General features: G+C 44.6%; 1 protein-coding gene across 7 annotated transcripts in view; it reads right to left on the reverse strand.

The window, feature by feature from the left end:
* The window catches only part of ATP10B (ATPase phospholipid transporting 10B (putative)), a 236,504-nt gene that overhangs the window by 88,372 nt on the left and 126,845 nt on the right, over positions 1–21,287 (reverse strand). For all 7 annotated transcript variants that reach the window (XR_004131953.2, XM_031437734.2, XM_031437735.2 and 4 more), the window contains 3 exons: positions 16,956–17,289; positions 15,769–15,963; positions 716–920 (listed from right to left, as the gene is read on the reverse strand). Coding sequence is in view for 6 of the 7 variants with exons in the window: in XM_031437734.2 (XP_031293594.2) it covers positions 716–920; positions 15,769–15,963; positions 16,956–17,230 (675 nt within the window). In the remaining variant the exon portion in view is untranslated. The remainder of the gene's footprint in view (positions 1–715; positions 921–15,768; positions 15,964–16,955; positions 17,290–21,287) is intronic.

Here is a 21,287-nt window from a genome sequence, read left to right on the forward strand (position 1 = left end):
AATGAAGGTGTGAGTGCCTCGCCTAAGGTGAGGCATAGAATGGATGGTGGAGTTGCCTTTGAGTTCAGTTCTGTCAGACTCGAGAGGCTGGGCTCTTAACCACCCAACAATAATGCCTTCTCCGCGATGTCCAAGGTCTCATACACCTAAGCGTGGGGGTTAAATAAAAATGCTGATGGCTCCCTGTCCCCAAAGAGGTTTCAGTGCTGTTGACAAGGTAAGATACACACAAATGGAAAACCAGTTGATGACACCTTGCTGCCATTTACGCTGAGGTCAGAGGAGTCCCAGAGAAAATTCGTGGAGGGAGAAGTTGCTGGAGCTGACCTGGGCAGGATGAGTGGGGACTGGACAAGCACAGAGACGTGGGTTGGTCCCAAGAGTAACTGAACAGATACTTGACTCCTTGGTTTAGAGCAGAGAGCATGGTTTCTTCAGTTGAATGGGTGGGGTGGGGTGGGGTGGGGGTCTCCATTTATGGCTCTGAAGCCTTCAGCAAGTTACCTTTTCTAAGTCTCAGATTCCCCGTCTGTGCCGAGGGGATCGCATCCCTCTCAGCTTGTTGTTGGGAAGATTAAGCGTACGCGAGTGCCTGGGAAAAGGAGGTGTCTGCTTACTTTCTCCTCTGCCCCCCAAATTAGATCTGTTTTTCCAGGAGCAGTGGCTGGCTTCATCCCTTTGCCCTTCCGATTGAAGATCTTAGAAAGAGCCCTACCTGCTGTGAGAAGCCCTTCACCACACGCCTCTGTTTAAGGTTCGTCTCTCCATCCAAGTTGGCAGTTTCCAGATGGCAGATCCCACTGGGGTCCGAGGAAAAGAGGAGCAGTATGTCCGCGGGGATGATCTCGTTGCACTGCATTTGGATGAAGTCTCCCACACGCACATCCTTCCAGCGCCTCTGCATGTAGCCCTGCTCTTTTCTTGGGAGAGAGAAAGACAGGAGTGAATCTTAAGGGTCTACAGAACATTAATGAGTGGATGGAAACAGGTCCCAGCTATACTTAAATATCCCCCAGTCAGCCTGTCACAGACTTTTCTTCCTTCTTGTGCCAAACAACCACTGTCATCATCTCTAGAAAAGCTAAGCATGGTCTGTCTACAGAATCCCACTAGTAAAAGATCTCTCGTCTGACCACATAGACTTCTGGCTGCCGGCTGTTGACTGGGTGTTGTACTCAACCCTTACTCTCTAGTAGGGGAAAAAAATTTAAAGCGTTTTATTAAATTGTCACATTAGCATCATATTCTTAATACACATCACTTCCCAGAATACCCAGCTATCGCCGCGGAAAGCAGGGTCACAAAGAACTGGGGTATAGGAAAGATCGCTTCTTGTTATGAGTAGGAGAGGTGAGGATACAGACCGCTGTCAGGGAATCAGGGAAGGTCTGGAGCGGTGCTGGAACAGCCAATAGGAAAGCAGCAAGAAAGCGCCAGGAACTTTGAAAGGATGGGCCCCACAGTGATCGGAGTCGGAGGGCTGAAGAAATCTGAGGGAAGGACGCACTTTCTCTTCCCGTCCAATTTATCAAGCCCAGGGAGGAAGAGGAGGAGCAACTATTGTGAACTTAGCGTTGCTTCCGTGCCGAGCACTAGTGTTAGTTTATACTTCCCATTTACTTGTGTGATGACCCACTAGAGGAGATGCCATCCCCATTTCACAATGAGGAAACAGAGGGTTCAGGAAAAATTTCCTCAGGTCTTACAAACACAGAGCTGGAACCTGAGTCTGGGTCCAACTGGACCCCAAACCCCAGTTTTCACTACTTGGATATCCCACCTCCTCAAAACCATCCTGCTCTCCCCCCCTGGGTGGTACAGCAGCGTCAGACGTTCCACTTCCAGCAAAACGACTTGCTACAACCCAGGGCATCGCTGTCCATTTCCAAGAGCTCCCATTTTTACAGTCTGACTTCTTTTTTTTTTTTTTTTTTTAAACATACAGTCTTCCTTCTGATTGGCCAAATTTTGAACTAATTCTCCTCCCCTAGGCAACCTGATTTATCCCATCTTCTACCACTTAAAAAAATATTTTAAAGTATTCATCAGGTGTCCTCCAAAGCCTTTTGGACTTGCCAAGTCAAATTTAACTTTCCAAGTGCCCTCAATTATTGCATGTGACACAGTTTCAGGATCTGTCCTAGAGCTGAGGGTTCTTCTGTCTAAGGCAGTGTTTGGGAAGTTTCCTCTTTAAATGTGGGATCTGGGACCAAACAAGAATTCCACAGGTGGTCGTTTTAACTAAGCACCGCTGGCTCGCAGCTGGGTGTCTCTGAGCCCAGCCAGGTTTGCAGAGGCAGGCTCTCCTTTACTATTTTTCTCCACGATGCTGAGCCCCATCTGAGCATGTCACTGTGTCTGTTTGTGCTGGAATCTGGGCTGCCTTGCGCATGACAGGATCGCTCTTCCACCGTGATAGGAGGTAACCCAAGATCGACAGGACCGCATGAGAAGCTGCAAGTCCGACCAGTCTCTGTCTTCTTTCTATTAATCCTTGGATCCCAGGGAGGTCACTGCTGTGTTACTAATAACCACCTCTGTCTTTCCTTAAGATGCAGTCTTCTCTTTATCAGGATGACGTGGTGGTGAAGAAACACTCCGTCCCTGCTGGAGGCTCATCCTCCCCAAAAGAGAGGTTGCCCATGTCCGGGTTGCGTGTCTCAGAGGCACACCTTTCTCCAGACCCACGTCCTGCCATGTGTGTCTAGGACTATGAAAGCTGCATAAACAACATGATTTGGGGGCGTTCAAAAACATTTTTTTTGGGGGGGGACATAGTTTAATAATTTAGCTGGTACAAAATTTGAAAAATTATATTTATATTAACCCAAACATAGTCATGGTATAGAATCAGAGTCAGGTTTTGTAGGAATTTTAGGGATCAAAAAAAAAAAAAAAAAAAAGCCATAGGGACATTTCCTCCTTGCCCTGGTTGCTCTGTGCTGGTTTCCTGATCCTCTGGGGCCTGCTTTGTCTCCTCAACCATCAGGAACATAGCCGTGGAAAAGGTAGAGGTGTGGAGCCTGGGAGCTGGGGGGCGTCCAGCCCCAGGAGGTGATGAGTGGCTGAACCCAGCTGATGCAGAAAAGCAGGCGAGCTGCTGCGCTGAGTGGCGCCCAGATGTGGCCAGCAGCTGGCGGGGAGCCACCTGTGGGAGTCGTTCCCTTGTGAATCCAGCCCGTTTGGAACAGCTGCCCCGGTGGACACGTCCACACACACTTGATTGTTTCCCTGCTCAGTGAGTCCACACCTGGGAACTGATTGTTATTTTAGTTTCGTGGCATGTTCACTGCTATTTAAAAACAAGGCAAATCAGCGTGGCTTGGGACGAAGACTCCATCTGGCAGATTCTGCCTCGGGGAGAAATTAAGCGGTGCGGTGCTAACCGGCATTCCGAGAGGAGACAGGGCTGATTAAGAGGTAAATAAACAGCAAGAGAGGTTTATAACCAACTGGATCCCAAGGGAAAGCAGGTGAAAGGGGGAAACAGAGGAGGAGAGGGTGCTTAAGGTTCCGTTTCTCAAGTACTGTGTGGGTTTCATAAAAACGCTTTCAAGGAGCAGGAATCGAGGGGATCTGTCAGGAGGATTAATTGTGCGAATTCCTGTTCAGTGTAGGATGATGAGGGGAACTGGCCTTCAGGAAGCTCCAATGTCCGGCCCACACTGGTCCATGCTGCTACCCCAGGGTGAAGGGCGAATGCCAGGGAGAATGCAGGCAGCGCAGCAGATAAGAGTGGGTTGAATCTCAGCTTCACTGCTTACTACCTGTGTGACCAAGTTACTTAAACTCTTGGGGAGTAACCTCTTCAGCTGAAGGCAATATGACTATTTGCCTTAGAGGGTTACTGAAGGGAGCAGTGACATGACCCATGTAAGGGACTGAGCTCTTGGCTTGGCACTTAGTAAGTACGCAGTGAATACAAGCATCTTTGATGATGATGGTGACAAGGATTGTTAAAGTTACGGTGAGGGCTAACCACCACTGCCAGCCCCAGCATTTTCTTCTTCATGCTACTGGGATACCCACTTCATGTCTGTGATTACATTTCGTGAACTGAGCTCAGGCATACAAAGTGCAGACACACGAAACTCTGAAAATCCAAACATTTTCCCGAAGCCCAGGAAAGTGGGACCCAAATTCAGCCTATTAAAGACTAAGGGTTCTGGGTGCTGGGTGCTGGGCAAACTGCCAGAAAAATATATCCTGAAAATCAGGACTGCCCAGCAGGGTCTGTTGTGAGTGTTGAGAAAGTGATTCTAAAGTTTATAGGGAGAGGCCAGAGACCCAGACTGGCCACCCTAATGTGGAAAGAGAACAAAGGTGGAGGACTGACACTATCCAACTTTAAGACTTACTGTAAGGCTACAGTAATCAAGACAGTGTGGTATCGGCCAAAGAATGGACAAATAGATCAATGGAACAGAATGAAATGCTCAAAAATAGATTCACATAATTATAGTCAACTGACCTTTGACAAAGGAGCAAAGGTAGCACAACTGAACAAAGACAGTCTTTTCAACAAACGGTGCTGGAACAACTGGACATCCACATGCAAGAGAAAAATGAATCTAGACACAGACCTTCTACTTTTCACAAAAATTAACTCAAAATGGATCACAGACCTAAATGTAAAATGTGGAACTATAAAACTCTTAGAAGACACCATGGCAAGAAACCTAGATGGCCGTGGGTATGGCGATGATTTTTTAGCTAAAACACCAAAGGCACTATCCATGAAAGAAGTCACTGATAAGCTGGACTTCATTACAATTAAAACGTTCTGTTCTGTGAAAGACAATGTTAAGAGAATGAGAAGACAAGCCACTGTCTGGGAGAAAAGGTGTGTTTTGCAAAAGACACGTCTGATAAAGGGTTGTGATTCAAAATATACAAAGAACTTTAAACTCAAGATAAGGAAACTTACCACTCAATTAAAAAATGGACAAAAGAACTGAACAGACACCTCACCAAAGAAGATACATAGATAGTCAAGTAAGCATGGAAAGGGCTCTATGTTGTAAGTCATCAGGGAATGCAAATTACAATGAGGTACTGCTGCACACCTATTTGAACGCTCCAGATCAGGAACACTAACACCACCCATTGCTGGTGAGGAGGTGCAGCAAAAGGAACTCTCACACACTGTCAGTAGGAATGCACAATGGCACGGCCACTTTGCAAGGCGATTTGGTGGTTTCTAATAAAACCAAACATACTCTTAACATATGACTTAGCGATTCTGCTCCTATTTACTCAAAGGAGTTAAAAACTTATGTCCACAAAAAACCCATACGTGTCAGTTCATGGCAGCTTTATTCATAATTTCCAAAACTTGGAAGCAAACAGATGATGTTCAATAGGTGGATGAATAAACTGTGGTGCCTCCAGACAATGAAACGTTACTGAGAGCTAAAAAGAAGTGAGCCAGCAAAGCCATGAAAAGACATGGAGGAATCTTCTATGCACATGGTTAAGTGAAAGAAACCAATCTAAAAAGGCCAGATGCGGTATGATTTCAACTATCAGATGTTCTGGAAAGGGCAAAATTGTGGAGATAGTAAAAAGATCAGTAATTTCCAGGGGTTGAGCGGTGGGTAGGGATGAAGGAGTGGAGCACAGAGGATTTTGAAAGAAAAGAAACTATTCTGTACAATACCACAATGGTGGACACATACATTTGACCAAACCCACAGAACGTATAATACCCAGAGTGAGCTGTAACGTAAATTATGGACTCTGGGCAACTATAAAGTCTCAATGTTGGGTCATCAGTTATAACAAATGGACCACTTTGGTTGATAATTGGGGAAACTATGCATGTGTGGGGGCCAGTTTATGGGAAATCTCTGTACCTTCCTCTCAATTTTACTGTAAACTTGAAACTGCTCTAAAAAAAAAATAAAGTCTTAATTAAAAAAAAAATCAGTGCTGGAGGAAATTTGATAAATCTCCATTTCAGGTGAGGAGACTGACCTGGCCAAGGTGTATAGCCACAAAATTTGGGTTGGAACCTCTATTCTTTCCATGGCTCCAAGGAAGAGTCAAGGGTCCTGTGGCTGGTTCAGGAATACTTGTAACACCCACTTGTCTTTGTTCTGACAGTGTGTGCAATATCACAGGGTGGTTACCGTCTTTGGAGTCACGTAAGCCTGGCTAAAACCAGGAACTACCTCTTACACACATAATGTGACCTTGAATCCACTGCTGAACTGTCTGACCCTCAGTTTATTTCTCTCTCAAATGGACACATAAGTCTATTGTACAGGTTTAAGTGAGAGTTTAGTAATATCTGAAAAGTGTCCAAGGACCTTAGAGTAAATGGCATTTGCTGCTGATATTATCACCATCATCACAGTTATTATTGGCTTGAAGCAACACAGGGTCACTGCTGTGGAGGGAGCGTGTGGTCTGTTTTCACGAGCTGTTGTGGTGGAGTTTTTTGGCTCAAGGAGGAGCCTGGCAAGAGAGGGAAGAAACTGAAAAGGGAGAAAAGGTCACGTGGCTGCTGCCCCGACCTGGCCCCGCAAAATGGAAAAAGAACAGAAGGGAAAGGAGTTGCACTAAAGGCAGCAGAGGCCTGGGGCAGACAGCAGTGGGTGCCACTGTCTCCCCACCTGGCTATTCCTTGCTTTTGCCCCCACTTGTTGGCTACACATCACAGTGAGGAGGGCTTTAGGCTCAGGGAAGTTCCAGAAAGAAACAGCTGAGGCCACAGGAGTGGTAGGAGACTTGGACCCCTCGCTTGGATGAAAATATTGGGGGACCCGAAGATACTGACTATCCTGAGGATGCCTGGGTAACATCTGGGGAGCCTTGAGGGTGAGGACGGGAAGCCTGAAGCCTCAAATCAGCAGCTCGTGGGTTGTATCATCGAGGCATGTATGTGGCTTCATTATCACCTGGAGGCCTAATTGTTTCATGCATCTTTTATTTTCAACTGTGTGGTAAGCTTGCCGAGAGCTGGGATGACCCTGGGTCTTACATTTCTGCACCCACATGGGTTCTGTTATGGTGCTGAGCACATAGGGGAGTGTTGAGTAAATATTTAGTAACCGATTCCTTGTAGATTTGTCTTCAACATGAGGCAGTAGGAGAGAAGCTTTTCCCAGCCTTAAGTCATTTTGACATCTGATCTACCTCTTTTTGTTACAGACACACCAGTGGAGACTTCCAATAATGATATCATAATATATAAGACATCATGAGCTGTGATATGATATAATATTATATGATATAATACAATATTATAAAGCTTACATGTATCGAGTGCCTATAATAAGCCCAGCATTTAACCCACATTACCATTTAGCTGCCTAATGATGAAACGACTTTTGTTATTAGTATTGTCTCTGTTTCACAGATGAGGAAACTTAGGTTCGGAAAGTTTATCTAACTTGGGTAAGGTCACACAGGCATGTCAACCAGGGCTGACGAGTGACAGCTGGGGGACCTTCATGGCTCAGAGGGGTCTCTTGGTTCTGTTCAAGGGAGAACTACAAAGCAGATGAAGACTCTGAATCTGGACACATCGACAGAACCGAGGCTGGGTTGAGAACGGGAGACTCAGCTTTCGAAATTGTGAGCTCCATCATGGAGAAGCGGAGGCTATAAATCCCCACCTGCCGAAATACAAATCACGCTCGTTGGCATGAGGGCAGAGCTTCAGGGACACCTGAGTTCTTGTTTTATGGCTCTTCCACCCACCGAGTCTGGGGGAGAGCCCAAAGCATTCCATCCTGAAATGACAAGCTGCATGGGCCCAAACAGTTTACGGCCTGCTCTGAGCACAGGGTGAGGCAGTGAGATCGGGGAGGGCACCTGCAAAAATGGGCGCTTTGGAGAGGAGCCTGCAGAGCCAAGACCCGCAGGATGGACAGAGGCAGCGGTCTGTTGGTCTGTAAACTCCAGCCAGTGGCACTTTTCATAGTCATGCTTCAAATGACACTGTGTGTTTCTCTGTTGCCCGCATTTTTCAGATTCTTCCCCCAGGCCTACTTTGCTGTGTTATGTGCTAAGTTCTATGGTGGAGAGTTTGTCTCCTCTCATGCGGTTCCCAACCCCAGCCAATGGTCTTCCTTTCTTACTCTCTTCAGGTCAAGCTCCTGGCGACCCTGGTTATCAAGGTTATAGAATTCTCCTTAGCAACATTCGAGCTGACATTTCCTGAGTGCTACTGAGTGCCAGGCACTATGCTAAGCATTTTACATGCATTGTTTAACACCTGCAGCAGCCCCAGGATGCAGTTTAGGGTGAAGAATTTATGGCTCTATTTTGGTGTTAGGATGGCCCTGGTAAGGCCTGAATTCTGCCTTGTCAATCATCTCATCCCCTTTGGGTTTCCTAGAGAGATGTTATGTGGAGGAAAATAATAGCTGCAAGGGGACCAAATAGCTTCTATGTAAATAGCTGTACAGTATATTCTAATGCACATTCCAGGTTAGAAGCTGTGTTGGGAGAAGTGGCTTAGGCTCCGAGCTGCATGAGCCCACCTAAATCCCTTGACTCCGTCTCAGTTTTGGTCTGGGTGTGCTCAGGTGTGCTGCGGAAGGGGAGCTGGGGAAAGAGGTCTACACTCTAGAGGGACTTCCCAAATTCGGATTTTAAATTCTGCCATGAGGAAGAGAAGAGAAATGCGAGAGCAGAGCATAGGTTGTTGCTTTTAAAACACTGTTACCCTTATGCTGGACACCAGAAATTGACACACTGACTGTAACTGACTATACCTCAGTAATAATAATAAAAAAATATTGTGCAAGTGAAACACTGTTATCCTGTCTACCAGTAAATGTGGCTCAATGAATGTCCTTGACTTTCACCAATAAAATAAGCAATTCCTCCCTTGTATGACTGGGGACCATAGCAAGAAACATAAAAGCACAGGGTGGGCCTCTCATTGAAAAAACTAGAGTTGAAACAATTAGAAATTAAAAAAAAAATACTTAGTGCTAATTATGGTGCAGGCACCGAGTTAAATGGTTTGTAAGGATTATCTTATTCGATGCACATGACTTTGGGAGATAGCGCTGATACTGGCCCCATCGTACAGATGTTGAAATGGAGGCTCAACGCCCACACATCGAGCAGCAGTTCTGAGACAAGCCCAGGTATGAGGCCAAGCATCCAGTAAGACGTCACATTTTAAATGTCCTTGTTGAGAATGCTTTACACACTCTCTTGTGGTGTTGCTTCGTCTAGCTGTTTCTGTACCTCTGTTACTTCCAAGCCCTCTTGTGTGTCATCTGCATATCTGTTCACAAAATATACCGTAGAGAGGTTATGATCACTATTTAAAGATGAGACAAATGGGGCCCTGACTGTTCAGCGGCTTCATTTAGGTCATGGAGTTAATTGGTGACAGGCCCAGGATCAGGACCTCTGGCTTCCTCGGTCTCAGCCTTTCCTGTTGGGGCACTGGCACAGAAAGCGATCGACACAAATAACAACAAATGGCCGGCCTGGCGTCCGTCCTCTCCAGCAGAACTTGCCACTGCGGGGAACCAGGCTCTCAGCGCCATGCTGCCAGAAGGCTGGCTGCAATCCTGCGGCATCTGGAATTATTTTTGTTATAGTGGTCACCTGATGCACAGAAGAGAATCTCCAACTCTTGGTAAAAAGTCAGAATTTAAATTTCTAATCTGAATTGTTCATCTCCTAAATTCCTAACATTTCTCAGTCCTGGTCTTTTTGATACCAGCGTAAGTCACACATACAACCCTGAGCTGACACCTGAACAGGCTGTGAGCTGGAACACGTCTACTCTGCTTATTTGAACGCTGCTCATCCTTCAACGCCCTCCTGAAATGTCACCTCTTCAGGGAAGGCTTCCCTCAGCTTGGATGTTTTTGGCAGGCAGATGTGTCATGCAGCCCTTTTTACACAGGCAGGGAACACTGTAGCTGTTTACAAGTTCCTCGTGATCTCTGGACTGAGAGCCCCTCCAGGGGCTCCATGTTGGTGCACACACGCTTGATCCTGAATTAGGACTGGCTGAGCAGATTAATAAGTGTGCACTGACCCAAACACTGGAAGGCTTCTGCTACAATACAATGTAGGGACAAAAATCTTCCATCATGGATTGCCTTGGTTCACACTCCTGCTTCATTACTGCAGGTTTTCTGAATACAAATAAAAATTTACTAAGCTGGATGGAAAAACACAAATCTCTTGCTGGGTATGGCTTCTAGATTCATTAAACTAAGCCCTAGGAGAAACCAAGCTAATAAAATCCTGAAGCTAATCTCTCCTTGAAGTCATTCCATAAATCTGATTAATGGGTCACCTTTAGACCACAAGCACAGTCGCTATATTAAAAGAAAATGCTTTAACAGGATTGTAATTCTGTTAACAAGGCTTCTGCTGTTTGCAAAAAGATTTTCTCACAGTAGAAACAAGCCCAGGCTGGGTGATGCATGGGATTAGGCTGAGCAAAATTCTTAGGGCCTTTGTATTCAACAGCACAAAAATGAAGACATTTGACATCACTTTCTCAAATGTGTGAATCTGAGACAACATGGATAGAGCTAGTGTTTGGGATATAAGCTTCTATGTTGCTTCTCAGGAAAAAAAAACAACTGTCCTCTCAGATTTTGTATTCTCCGCCAGACATTCTGTCAAAAATCATTGATATTTAGGAAAAGGAAACATTCTTCAGGACAATCAGTTAAGATAATAACAGTTATCTAGCACATTCTTGCTTTCTATTCCAGGATCTTTCATAGAATTAAGCCACTTCAGAGTTCGAAAAACTTTAGGGATACACATTACAGAATCCCAGAGTGTGTCTGTTCCTATTAATGGGTGGAAAGCAATTCACAAGGAGTTGAAGATCAAAAATATTTAAAGGGGATGGAGTTAAGGACATGCAGGTGGCCTCTTTAACATCTGTTCTTCCTTCTCTTGTACACTATCTCATTTTTTCAATAGTTTTTCATCTTCCCCTGGGTAGCCGATATGCTTTCAAGGCAGTGAACTTCATGCTGGGCTCTGTGGTTCAAGTATAATCTAATTAGCATAATCTCATCTCCTGCTCACAGGGATTGGTTCTGGGATGGGCATGTGACCCACTGGGGTCACTGAGATGAGGAAGAACTGAGGAGTAAGTTTCCTGGAGCTTCCAAGAATGCTTCCAGAAGCGCTTTTCTTTCTCCCTTTGTGGGTTACTATATGCAGATGTGAGGGCTGGAGCAGCTGCAGCCATCTCACTACCATGAGGGAAATCTGCCTGAGGGCAAAAATAGCACAGAGGGGAACTGAATGAAAAGGAATGCTAAGTGCTGCATCTAGAATGCCGATTAGCTGATTGAACTATGTCTGATCACTTGCCCACCTTAGGACATTTGTAGTGACTTAAGTAACAAAGTCTTCATTGTTTAAAATTGAGTTGAGGTTTCTGCTTCTTGCAGTAGAGAGCATCTCAATTGACACAACAGTTAAACAAAGTTGGATAATTCCTAACTGAAGGTTCTCCCAGAAACTTTATTTTTGACGTGTATTGTTTGACTCAAGAAACTCATCAAGTATGTGCTATTTCCCAAACTTATCTGACTGTGGGTTTTGTTTTTCCAAAAATTTATCTCACAGGACAGTATCTAGTCTGATTCCTAAGTTTTGCAAAAGTAGAAACTGAGATCCAGAGATTTAAATGACTTTTCTAAGCTATTATTAGTAGTGGGTCACAGATCGAGGTCTAGCACATAGGCCTCCCGACACTCAGGCCTGTGTTCTTGCTTCACTCAGGCCTGTGTTCTTGCTTCAAGTTCATACCAACTCTCTACGGAAAGATGCCCCCTCATTGAAGATGAATTTTGAAAGAATAATCTAATTATTCGTTTGCAGATTCGTAGGGTATTCTAAAGCAAAAGCTGCAAATCAGGGGGCTCACTGGCAAAATAAGATTTTTTAGGTCTGAAATAAAATAGGTCTGAAGTGTTTGGGAAAAAGTCTATCAGTTACCAACACTTAAAAATCAGGTTATTTCAAATAAAAATATGAATTTTTAGCTCCTCTGTTAAAACTCAGGCAATCTGGCAACACTAGGCCTATATTCCCACATGGTAACCAGCTGGAGCTCAGTGGCCAGCTTTGCCTCCTAAGAAGAATACAGGCCCCCACCTCCCCTGGCCCAGTTTGCCACAGTCCCCACTGCTCCCTGTTGCCTGCTACCATGTATCAGTACATGAATAATATGGCTTTCCTTTTTATAGCCAGTCTATTTCGTTCAATCACCTGCCTGGCCCCCTGTAGTCACTTACTTTGTAACAATGGAAAAATTAAAATTGCCCCAATTGAGATATTAATAGGTATTAAAAAATATTTCCAAGATTCTGTAAGTTTGGAATCAGGGTTAAGCAAAGATGAACAGGCTTCTTTATTGTGGTCTTTCCTTAGTCCTTCATGGACCACGGGTTCAGGAGGGCCAGGGTAGTTTTTCCTGTCCGTGGGTCTTTTTTTCAAGAGACCATCTCTCTGTCATTATTATTCCACTGAATACATTTTAGGAAATACGCCACAAAACCCCCTTCTTGTCCCTTTCTGCCAGCAAGCCTGGGAACTGACATCTCTTCTTTTTCTGGATTGTCATCACCTCGGTTTTCTGGTGTTTCCTGAAAGCTATTTTGAGAACAGAATGACAACAGCCTGGCCTACCCAGCACAGGTCCCCAAGAACAGGTCCACTTTTCTGGGACACTTAGGGCAGAGGATTTCTGGCAGAGCAGGGAGCACGGGATACCAGGCTGACTGAGGTCCCCAGGTATGCCTCCCCAGGGAGCCAGCCTCACTGGGGCATCTTCAGTGAGCAAAACAACAAAGGAGAAAGTAGAAAACAACACATGATGGGGTGGATTGGTGACAACAGAAAAACAATGCTTTCTTAAAAAACCAGCCTTGTTAGGAAAGGCGACACACTTCAACTGTTACTTTTCCTCTCTTCATGATTTCCTTATTGAAAGGTGAGGAATGACTACATCTCAACTCCAGGTGTTCAGGATACTCACAACACTCAAGACAATTAGTGCCAGCTGGAAAAAAAATAAAACCCACACCTTTGGACTCATACTGTTAGATGTACCATTGTGGGCCTGCAGGCAGAGAGACCAGAAGCTCCTCTTTTGCTGAGAAGAGGGCATGGGGGTTCTCTGAGAGGTGCTCTGGAGACAACTGAGTCCCTCGTGTTACACGATCTCCTTAGAAACCTCCCCAGGCTACAGCTTTCCAAGTGGAGTTCGGCTCCTAAACCCTCTCATCAGCCAGCTCCAAGTCGGTCAGTTCCACGTTCTCCCCAGGGAAGAGGGCTTCTCCTTAGACAGACCAGCCCTTCAACAGCTGCAGAATGACCAGAGAAACTGCAGGACTTCTGCTGAACTGGGGTTCGTGAGATCAGAAGGAAGAAGTCAGAGGGACGGTGCTTTGGGAGAAAGATGGACATTTTTCTTATTTGGCAGGAGGTCAAGCCCTCACCTGCTTCAATCATCTGAGTGACTGACTCACCCAAGACTTCTCACAGCTAGCCCAGAAAGCGCTCTTCACCACCGTGCGCTCTCTGAGTGCTCAGGCTCCGTCCCCTCCCTCCTTTCTGGGCTACGTGAATGCTCACAAAATTGAGACACATGATAACTCCGTTTTCTTCCCTTACTGACCCAGAGCATATCCCTTCCCTCACAACCCAGTTTGGTTACTTGCTCAATGGAGTCTTTCTAAAACACCAGCATGGATAAAATAACATCAAATAACACGGAAAGACAGAGGGCGGGGAGTTTTTGTTTGGGTTGGGACAACATCAGAGAGAAAGCTTCAGGACAGCCTGATGGAGCTAAGGCAAGTTTTACAGTCTATAAATCAAGCCACTGCAGCCTGCACGTTGAGTATCATACGTCAGAAGGAGTGCTAAACACTTTCCAAGGATTATCGCACGCAATTCTCAAGACCACCCCAGGAAGTGTTCCAATTTTACGAATGACAAAATGAGTTTCAGAGAGGTTAGGTCACTTGCTTAACGTCACATAACGTTAATGACTGACAGAGACCGCATTCAACCCAGGCAGTGTCTCCAGGGCTGGTTCTCCTAATACAGTGCTCTACTGCCCTCTGAAAAACAGGGGTGCTGCTTCCCTCCAGGGGTCTCCAAACATGCTCCAACGTGCTCATGGACACACTGAACCCCAAATGGATGAGAATTTATACACAATTCTTACATCTGAAACAGCAAAGAAAACATCACATACTAAAGACCTCCAAATTTTAATATATGACTGACTCAAGCCTCGATCTTTTTTCCTTTCTGTTTTTTGTTTTAGACTATAATCTCCACTGTGGAGAATCAAACAGCTTCACTGCGATCAAATAATGCCATCTCCCCACCCCATCCTTCCATAAACAGCAGTGACCGTGGCAGCGGCCACAGAGAGATCAGACCTGGGCTCAAGACTTCCTCGGGGCTTTTGCTTTACCTGCTATAGACAAGGCAGTCTTGGTTATTGATCATTTTATCGGATTTGTACCGCCGGAGGTCTTCACAAGCATCCTTGATGGCCGTGACCGCCAGGATGACACAGATGGGTATCATGCTCACTGCAGGCTGGAAAGCATTGACCACGGGCACAAAATTCAGAATCATAATGCCCACAAAATAGAGATTGGCAAACCGGTGTAGCTGCTCGAAGATGTTCTTGGGTAGAAAGGACAACACAGTGTACTTGCTGGTCTTAATTTGATTCCCACGATAATGTCTGTTGGGATTCTCTTTGTGGGACCATCCTTCAAAGGGCAGGTTGGAGACCACCACTCGTTTCTTGTCTTCTTTCTTTTTCCGCCTTCTCTTCCCTTCCTTTCTCATCTCTGCTCAGTCCGGTCTCTTTAACTCTCATAGCAGGGCACTTGAGATCCCCGTGAAAGAGGTTCTTCCTGGATCGGTCCCATTGTTCAGCTGCCAGCGAGTGATGTTCCTGACATCTTTTGCTTGCCCTCTTTGCGGAAGATTTCTCTCTCCTTTCAAAACGAAAACTGAAAATAAAAAGCCGGTGTACAAACACTAGGGGAGGAATATGACAAGGAAAGAGCTTGCAGAGAACAGGTGTGACCCACCGGGTCACTTCCTCCTGCTTGTTGAGACTCCACCTGTTGGAATGCAGGCGTCACACACAGGTAGCTTCCTTTTCCACCCCAGGCAGCCAAGAACAGGTGTGCCAGCTCTGGGTCCTAAAACCCACCTGGTTAAGTTCTAAAAGCAAGAATGTTTAGCCAAGGGCCACAGATGCTTTAAAAACAGCATGCATTTTCTTTTCTGGGAGACACTGCCTGTTACTCTCCAAAGAACTGCTCTTGAACTCGGTCTCCTGAGATGATCCAATCAATTCTAGAGTTTCACTCTGGAGCTTTCAACCCTACTCTTAATAATTTAACACCGTTGGGTTTAATAATAGGAGTGTTTACTAAAGTTAAATTAAGGTTTCTAAGTCTCAGCACCATTGACATTTTGGTCTGACTCATAATTCTTTGCTGCGAGAAGTTGTCTTGTATATTGTAAGATGTTTAGCATCGTCCTTGACCTTTACCCATCAGATGCCAGTAGCACCCTCCTTCCCAGTAAGGCAACCAAAAATATTTCCAGACATTGTCAAAAGCTCCTTGCAGGGCAAAACTGCCCTGGTTGACAATCACTGAATTCAACGAACTTAAGGAACTATAATGTGAGAAGAGAGACAAATTTTTGGAAAATGCTGCTAAGTTTGCATAACCTATTTGCCACAGAGGAAATGACTTCCCTTACCTTTCATATATCTGGATGTTGGAGCAGTTTATCTCTCTGTCAAAGCAGTGTTTCTTGAAGTCCTCCACGCCATCCTTAACCATGATGACGAACAGGACAATGGCCAGTGGTAGCATGGTGATCTCCCTGTGGAAGACTTCCATGGAGGGCACCCAGTTCAGAATCACCAGGAACAGGAAATAGAGGTTAGCCCACCTGAAAGGTACGAGGGGGGTATGACTGAAAGCCACAAGGAAAAATACTCTCCACATTTTTCTTCCTAACTATTGGCCCTTCCCAATTAAAATGACATTCTCTTTCTGTGTCACCTTGAACATTATAGTAAGAGCTTTGAAGCCAAATCCATCTAGATTCAAATTTGGTTTCTACGTTTACTTGTTGTGTGACTTTCCTGAACCTGTTTTGTCTTGCATAATATGGGGCTAGTACTACCTACTTTAAAGGACTCCTATAAATATTACATGGGCTATATTTGTTACACATACAATGTAGAGGGTTCTGGAGTACAGTAGTTGCTTAATAAATGGTGGCTTACAATAGTCACAAAATTTAGAATAATGTCTAGGTATATATTTTGCTTTATAATTAAATGATGATTCTGCATGTATTATCTCAAAAGAGTGGCTTGCATTTTTAAGTTTTCCAAGTGCATCTTGTTCCCTCTTGCCCCAGTGCCTTTGCACATGAAGGTCTTTTTGCAAGAATGTTCTTCTGGCTCTCTTCTCTGACTTCTCCCTGCCTCTTTTCACCTAGTCAATGCATTCTCTTCTTTCAGGTTACACCTCCTTTATCACTTCCTCCTGGAAGTCTTCCTTGACTTTCTTAACTAGGCCAGATTTCCCTTACTCACTCCAATAGCCCCATATATCTCTTCTTGGAAGTATCTATCAGAATTATAGTTTGCACCAATTTATACAATTCCTAAAATTAGGAAGACATCTGTCTCTTCCACTAGCCAATATAGTCAGGACAATATCTTTTTTTTCTCTAACACACAATACATAACCTAACACAGTAGAATCTGATAGATATTTATTGAAGGAATGAATGAATGAATGACAAAGCTTCTCAAAGAATATGCTTTCGGATATTAAAGGAAAGGTGGCCAAGAGGGCATCATCCCTCAGTTCGTCTGAATGGCAAACACGTGGTTAAAGTGCATATTGCTCAGGCAAGGGGCTGTGTACCTGTGAAATTGCTCCAAGAGATTGTGGGGCAGGAAGGTGAAGAGGGTGTACTTGGCCGTGCAGATTCTGTTGCCAGGGTATCTCCTGGACACCTTTGCCCAATCCTGGTGGAAAGCGTTGTTGTTGGGGAACACGACCCGCTGCTGCGTCACGCTGTAGCTCTGCCTCCCCTTCTCCGGGGACAGCAGTGGGGTGGCTTCTGACGGAGACTGGGGCAGAGCATCTCTGACTCGCCACTGCCACCGGTGCCAGGACGAGTCCACTGAGAGGGCCATTTCTGGCAGCAGCTATGGTCCGAAAAAGGATGCGTGAAGTCACTGGGGTCAGGAGAAATCTGCGATATATCAACACAGGAAGAAGCTGTGGTTAGGAGAAACAGGTGGCATACTGGCCCCCCAACTTGTCTCCCCAGCCGTCCAAGGTAGAAGGGACACGGTGTGAAAAAAACAGGTTTAGTCTCTATCATTCCTCCTTTCTAGGGTGAGAGACATGAAGCAAATAATCATATAAATAATATACAACTAGCCCTGCGATGAGTGCCAGGAAAGCATTTAAGCTGGTGGGTGGGGTGGGGTGGGGAGGGTGCTGACGGCCCCGCTGGGCTACCAGCCAAAGTGGCCTGGGGGGCTATGACCCCAGAGGTCAGAATTCGAGCTCTGTTCATTCCTAACTGGGGACGTCCTTCCACCTTGCAGGTGTCCAGTTTCCTCAGCGTAACATGAGGAAACTTGGTCTTATTCTACTGTTTTTTTTTTTTTTTGGTTAGGAACAAATCAGACAGTACATAAAGTAAACTGAGGTATGTCTTAAAGGGAAAGTTATTTATTCTTTAGGTTGTCCTGGCTCTAACATTTTCTGATACTGGTGACATTTCGGAGAACCTCATTTGCGGTCAGGACCTCACAGGAGAGTGACAGGTGGTACAGAGGAAAGTTTCTTTCTTAGGAAATTTGAGCGCGAGGTGACTGGGCTGTGATGAATGTGGTTGCATGAATGGACATGGCTGGCTTTTTCTGATCTGGCTGACTGGGGGTAGGGGTTGGAGACCCTTCCTTTTTCTCTACGCCAGCTGTTGGTTCCTGAGACTGAGCCCTGAGCCAAGCAGATGGACTTCTTAGATGGTGGGAGACGCCGCTTTATCTAGGGTATCCCAGTGTCTGTCTGAGCGCTTTTGATAAACTCTGTAAGCAAGCCCTCAAGGTTACTTTTAGCCGAATCTTGCTAAGAAGAACTTACCCAAAGATAAGTACCTGGAAGAACTTATCCAAATACACACTTTATACGGTTAGAAGCTGTATACAGTGGTGCTTCTCCCCTAGTAGGCCTGCAGGATGGTTTTCTCTTGAATAAATGGATGAGTGAATGTCAGGTACTGTTCATCTTACAGCAAGCAGCCTCCTCTGTCATGGAAAATGTGATTCACTAAAGGAGGAAAAGTCCCGTTTCTTGTTTAAATGGTAATATTTTACCTTCCTGCTGCTCCTGTGATCTGACCCTGATCTTCATGGACTTTAGTCCCAATGATTTCCAACCCACAGACCCCCAAGGCTGCAAGAAGCTCTTCAGAGTCTTAAGTGAGCCCTTGTATCCAGCATGAGAAAGTAAATGCAATTACTGACGCTGATTGTAACGTGACCAAAAGCAATATTATGACAGCTGGTAAGTCTGAAATAGTAATACACATCTTATTTCTCATTATTAAAATAAGTGCCCCTTTCATGGGTTCTTTTTTTAAAAAATATATTATTGTACAAGAAAAGGAAAGGAAAAGACTACTCATGAATAGAGTTGAAAATGCAAATGAGAAGTCTGGCCTTGGCTAATACCACACTCAATTTTCTCAATTTTAGGGGGTAAGACCTTCACAAAAGAAGACTGAATTGGCAGGGGAGAGGCAGGTAATGTAGAAAGTTCTTTTATCATAATCATATTCTTTTTTTAAAAATTAACAATGGAAAATAAGCTTCCTTAAAAACAAAGCAGATATAAAATGGATGCCAAACTAGTGGAAGAAAGTTTGATGAGGAACTGAACATTTGCATAGTTTCAAAGTATCTCTCCTTCAGTGGGTGAGGGAGGGTGTAGCTCAGTGGTAGTGCACAAGGCCAGCAAGCACAAGGTCCTGGGTTCAATCCCCAGTACCTCCATTAAATAAATAAACCTAATTACTCCCCAACTGAAAAACAACAAAAAACCAAAAAAAAAAAAAAAAAAAAACCCCAAAAACCCAAAAAACCAAAACCACACTTGGAAAGTATCTTTCCTTCAAATTATTAATTACAATAGTTAAAAAAAATCACTTTGTAGTGGAGAAATATGGCAGACACCACCTTACCCAAGAGATCAAACATCACTGATTTTGGGATAATCTGATATCTTGGACTTCCTGACAAAACATACTGAGAAGCACGTCACCTCTGTGGTCACAACGGAATGTTGAAAAATCTCAAACTGGAGGCTAGTCTACAAAATGACTGGCTTAGGTTTTTCAAATGTCAAAGGTCAAAGAAAGGCAGAGGAAATGTTTCTGATTAAAGAAGACTAGAAAAGATGTGACAACTAAGTGTATAATGTGTAATTCTGGACTGGATCCTGGACTAGGGGGAGATGGAACAGGTTTAAAAGACACTATTGGACAAAGGGAAAAAATTAAATACGAAATGTGGGTTAGAAACAGTATTTTAATAATGTTAAATCTCCCAATTGTGATGGTTATGTAAGAAATTGTTCTTATTCGTAGGAAATTCATCCTAAAGCAGTTACGGGTAAAGGGGCAAGACATTTCAACCGTTCAGACAGTAAGATGCGTGTATATGTGTGTGTATACATGTGTGTGCATGTGTGTATATGCGTAGTTAGCGAGGTAGGAGGTTGTGGAAGGGTGTTCCAGGTAGAAGGACTGGTTCTACAAACAGAAATTCATAGGTGCGTCCTACAGAGCACACAAAGTGAGGGACAAAGAGCAGGGAAAGTTGAGGCTGGAGAGACAGACCAGTGCCTGGTAGCCTACAAAGGCTACTGATGATGCTGAAAGTAAGACGTCCTGGAGAGCTGTAGGCAGGGAAGCGACATGATTGGAGCTGTGGGTCGCAGGTGTTATTCTGGCTGCAAAGCAAAAGAAATGGGCTGGAGAAGCCAAGACTGCGGGCCAGGAGGCAGTTCCTTCACCCACTGCTTCTCCTTTGCTCCAAATAAATTGCTTCCTTCCAAAGGTAGAACAGGAAACAAAGGGGGATTGTGCAATCCTTTGATGACCTGAGGTGTGGTTCACTGCTGCTTTCAGACAGGGAGGGCGTGTCTGAAGCAATGCTCCAAAGTCCTTGTGGCCATAAAATCTCTCATTCTTATTTTTTGATATGGCGCCTTCTACTAACAATAAAATTGAGGGTTATTTAATTTTGCTAATCATCAGATTGCCTCTGGCTTGAAGTAGTATTCCTCTTTAGCATTAATATCACTTTTCCACTGAGCAGAATGTCCCCTAGACGGGGCACGGGGGGCATTCCTATATAGTGGACCATTAGCCTAAAATACTGGGTTAATTACAGTTTGCTAAGAAATTTTGTTCTTATTCCCACACTTTCTCCATCCTGGCCAGCTCACGTTGTCAATTAGCCCTAGTTCTTTTCTTTTACATTTTAATGAATTCAAGTAAACCCCATCTTTAGCAAATTTCGTATTTATTGTTAGGGGTCAATTAACCAGTTATTCATTGAATCAAAAGGAAAAAAACTTACTGACACCTTGTTTCGTACCAGGTGAGTGAAACACAGACATCCACTCCTCTCCCCCTGGAACCTGCCCTCTGGTGAGGCTGAGAGATTTTAAACATACACTGATAAAAATAAATATATATTCACCAACTGGGATAAGTGCCACAAAGGAGGAAAGGGTGCAATGTCATTGCAGGATGGAGGGATATGACCTTGTCCCTGAAGAGGTGGGGCTTGAGCTGAGATCAGGGGATGAGAGGTGACTGCGTGGAATAGTGTGTGAGTGTGTGTGTGTGTGTGTGTGTGTGTGTGTGTGTCTGTCTGGAAGTGAGTGAACAACGAGGAAGAAGCCACATTTGCAAGCTTTCTGTGGCTAGAGCAAACTTGTTGACTGTAAAAATGGAAAGAAGGGCGGACCTAGAGATAATCATACTAAGTGAAGTAAGTCAGACAGAGAAAGACAAATATATGATATCACTTCTATGTAGAATCTAAAAAAAATGACACAAATGAACTTATTTATAAAACTGAAATAGACTCACACAGAAAACAAACTTACCACAGGGGAAAGCGGTGGGAGAGAGGGATAAATTAGGAGTTTGGGATGAGCAGATACACA

This window comes from Camelus dromedarius, chromosome 27 (assembly GCF_036321535.1).
Source record: "Camelus dromedarius isolate mCamDro1 chromosome 27, mCamDro1.pat, whole genome shotgun sequence".
In the NCBI taxonomy this organism is placed as follows: domain Eukaryota; kingdom Metazoa; phylum Chordata; class Mammalia; order Artiodactyla; family Camelidae; genus Camelus; species Camelus dromedarius.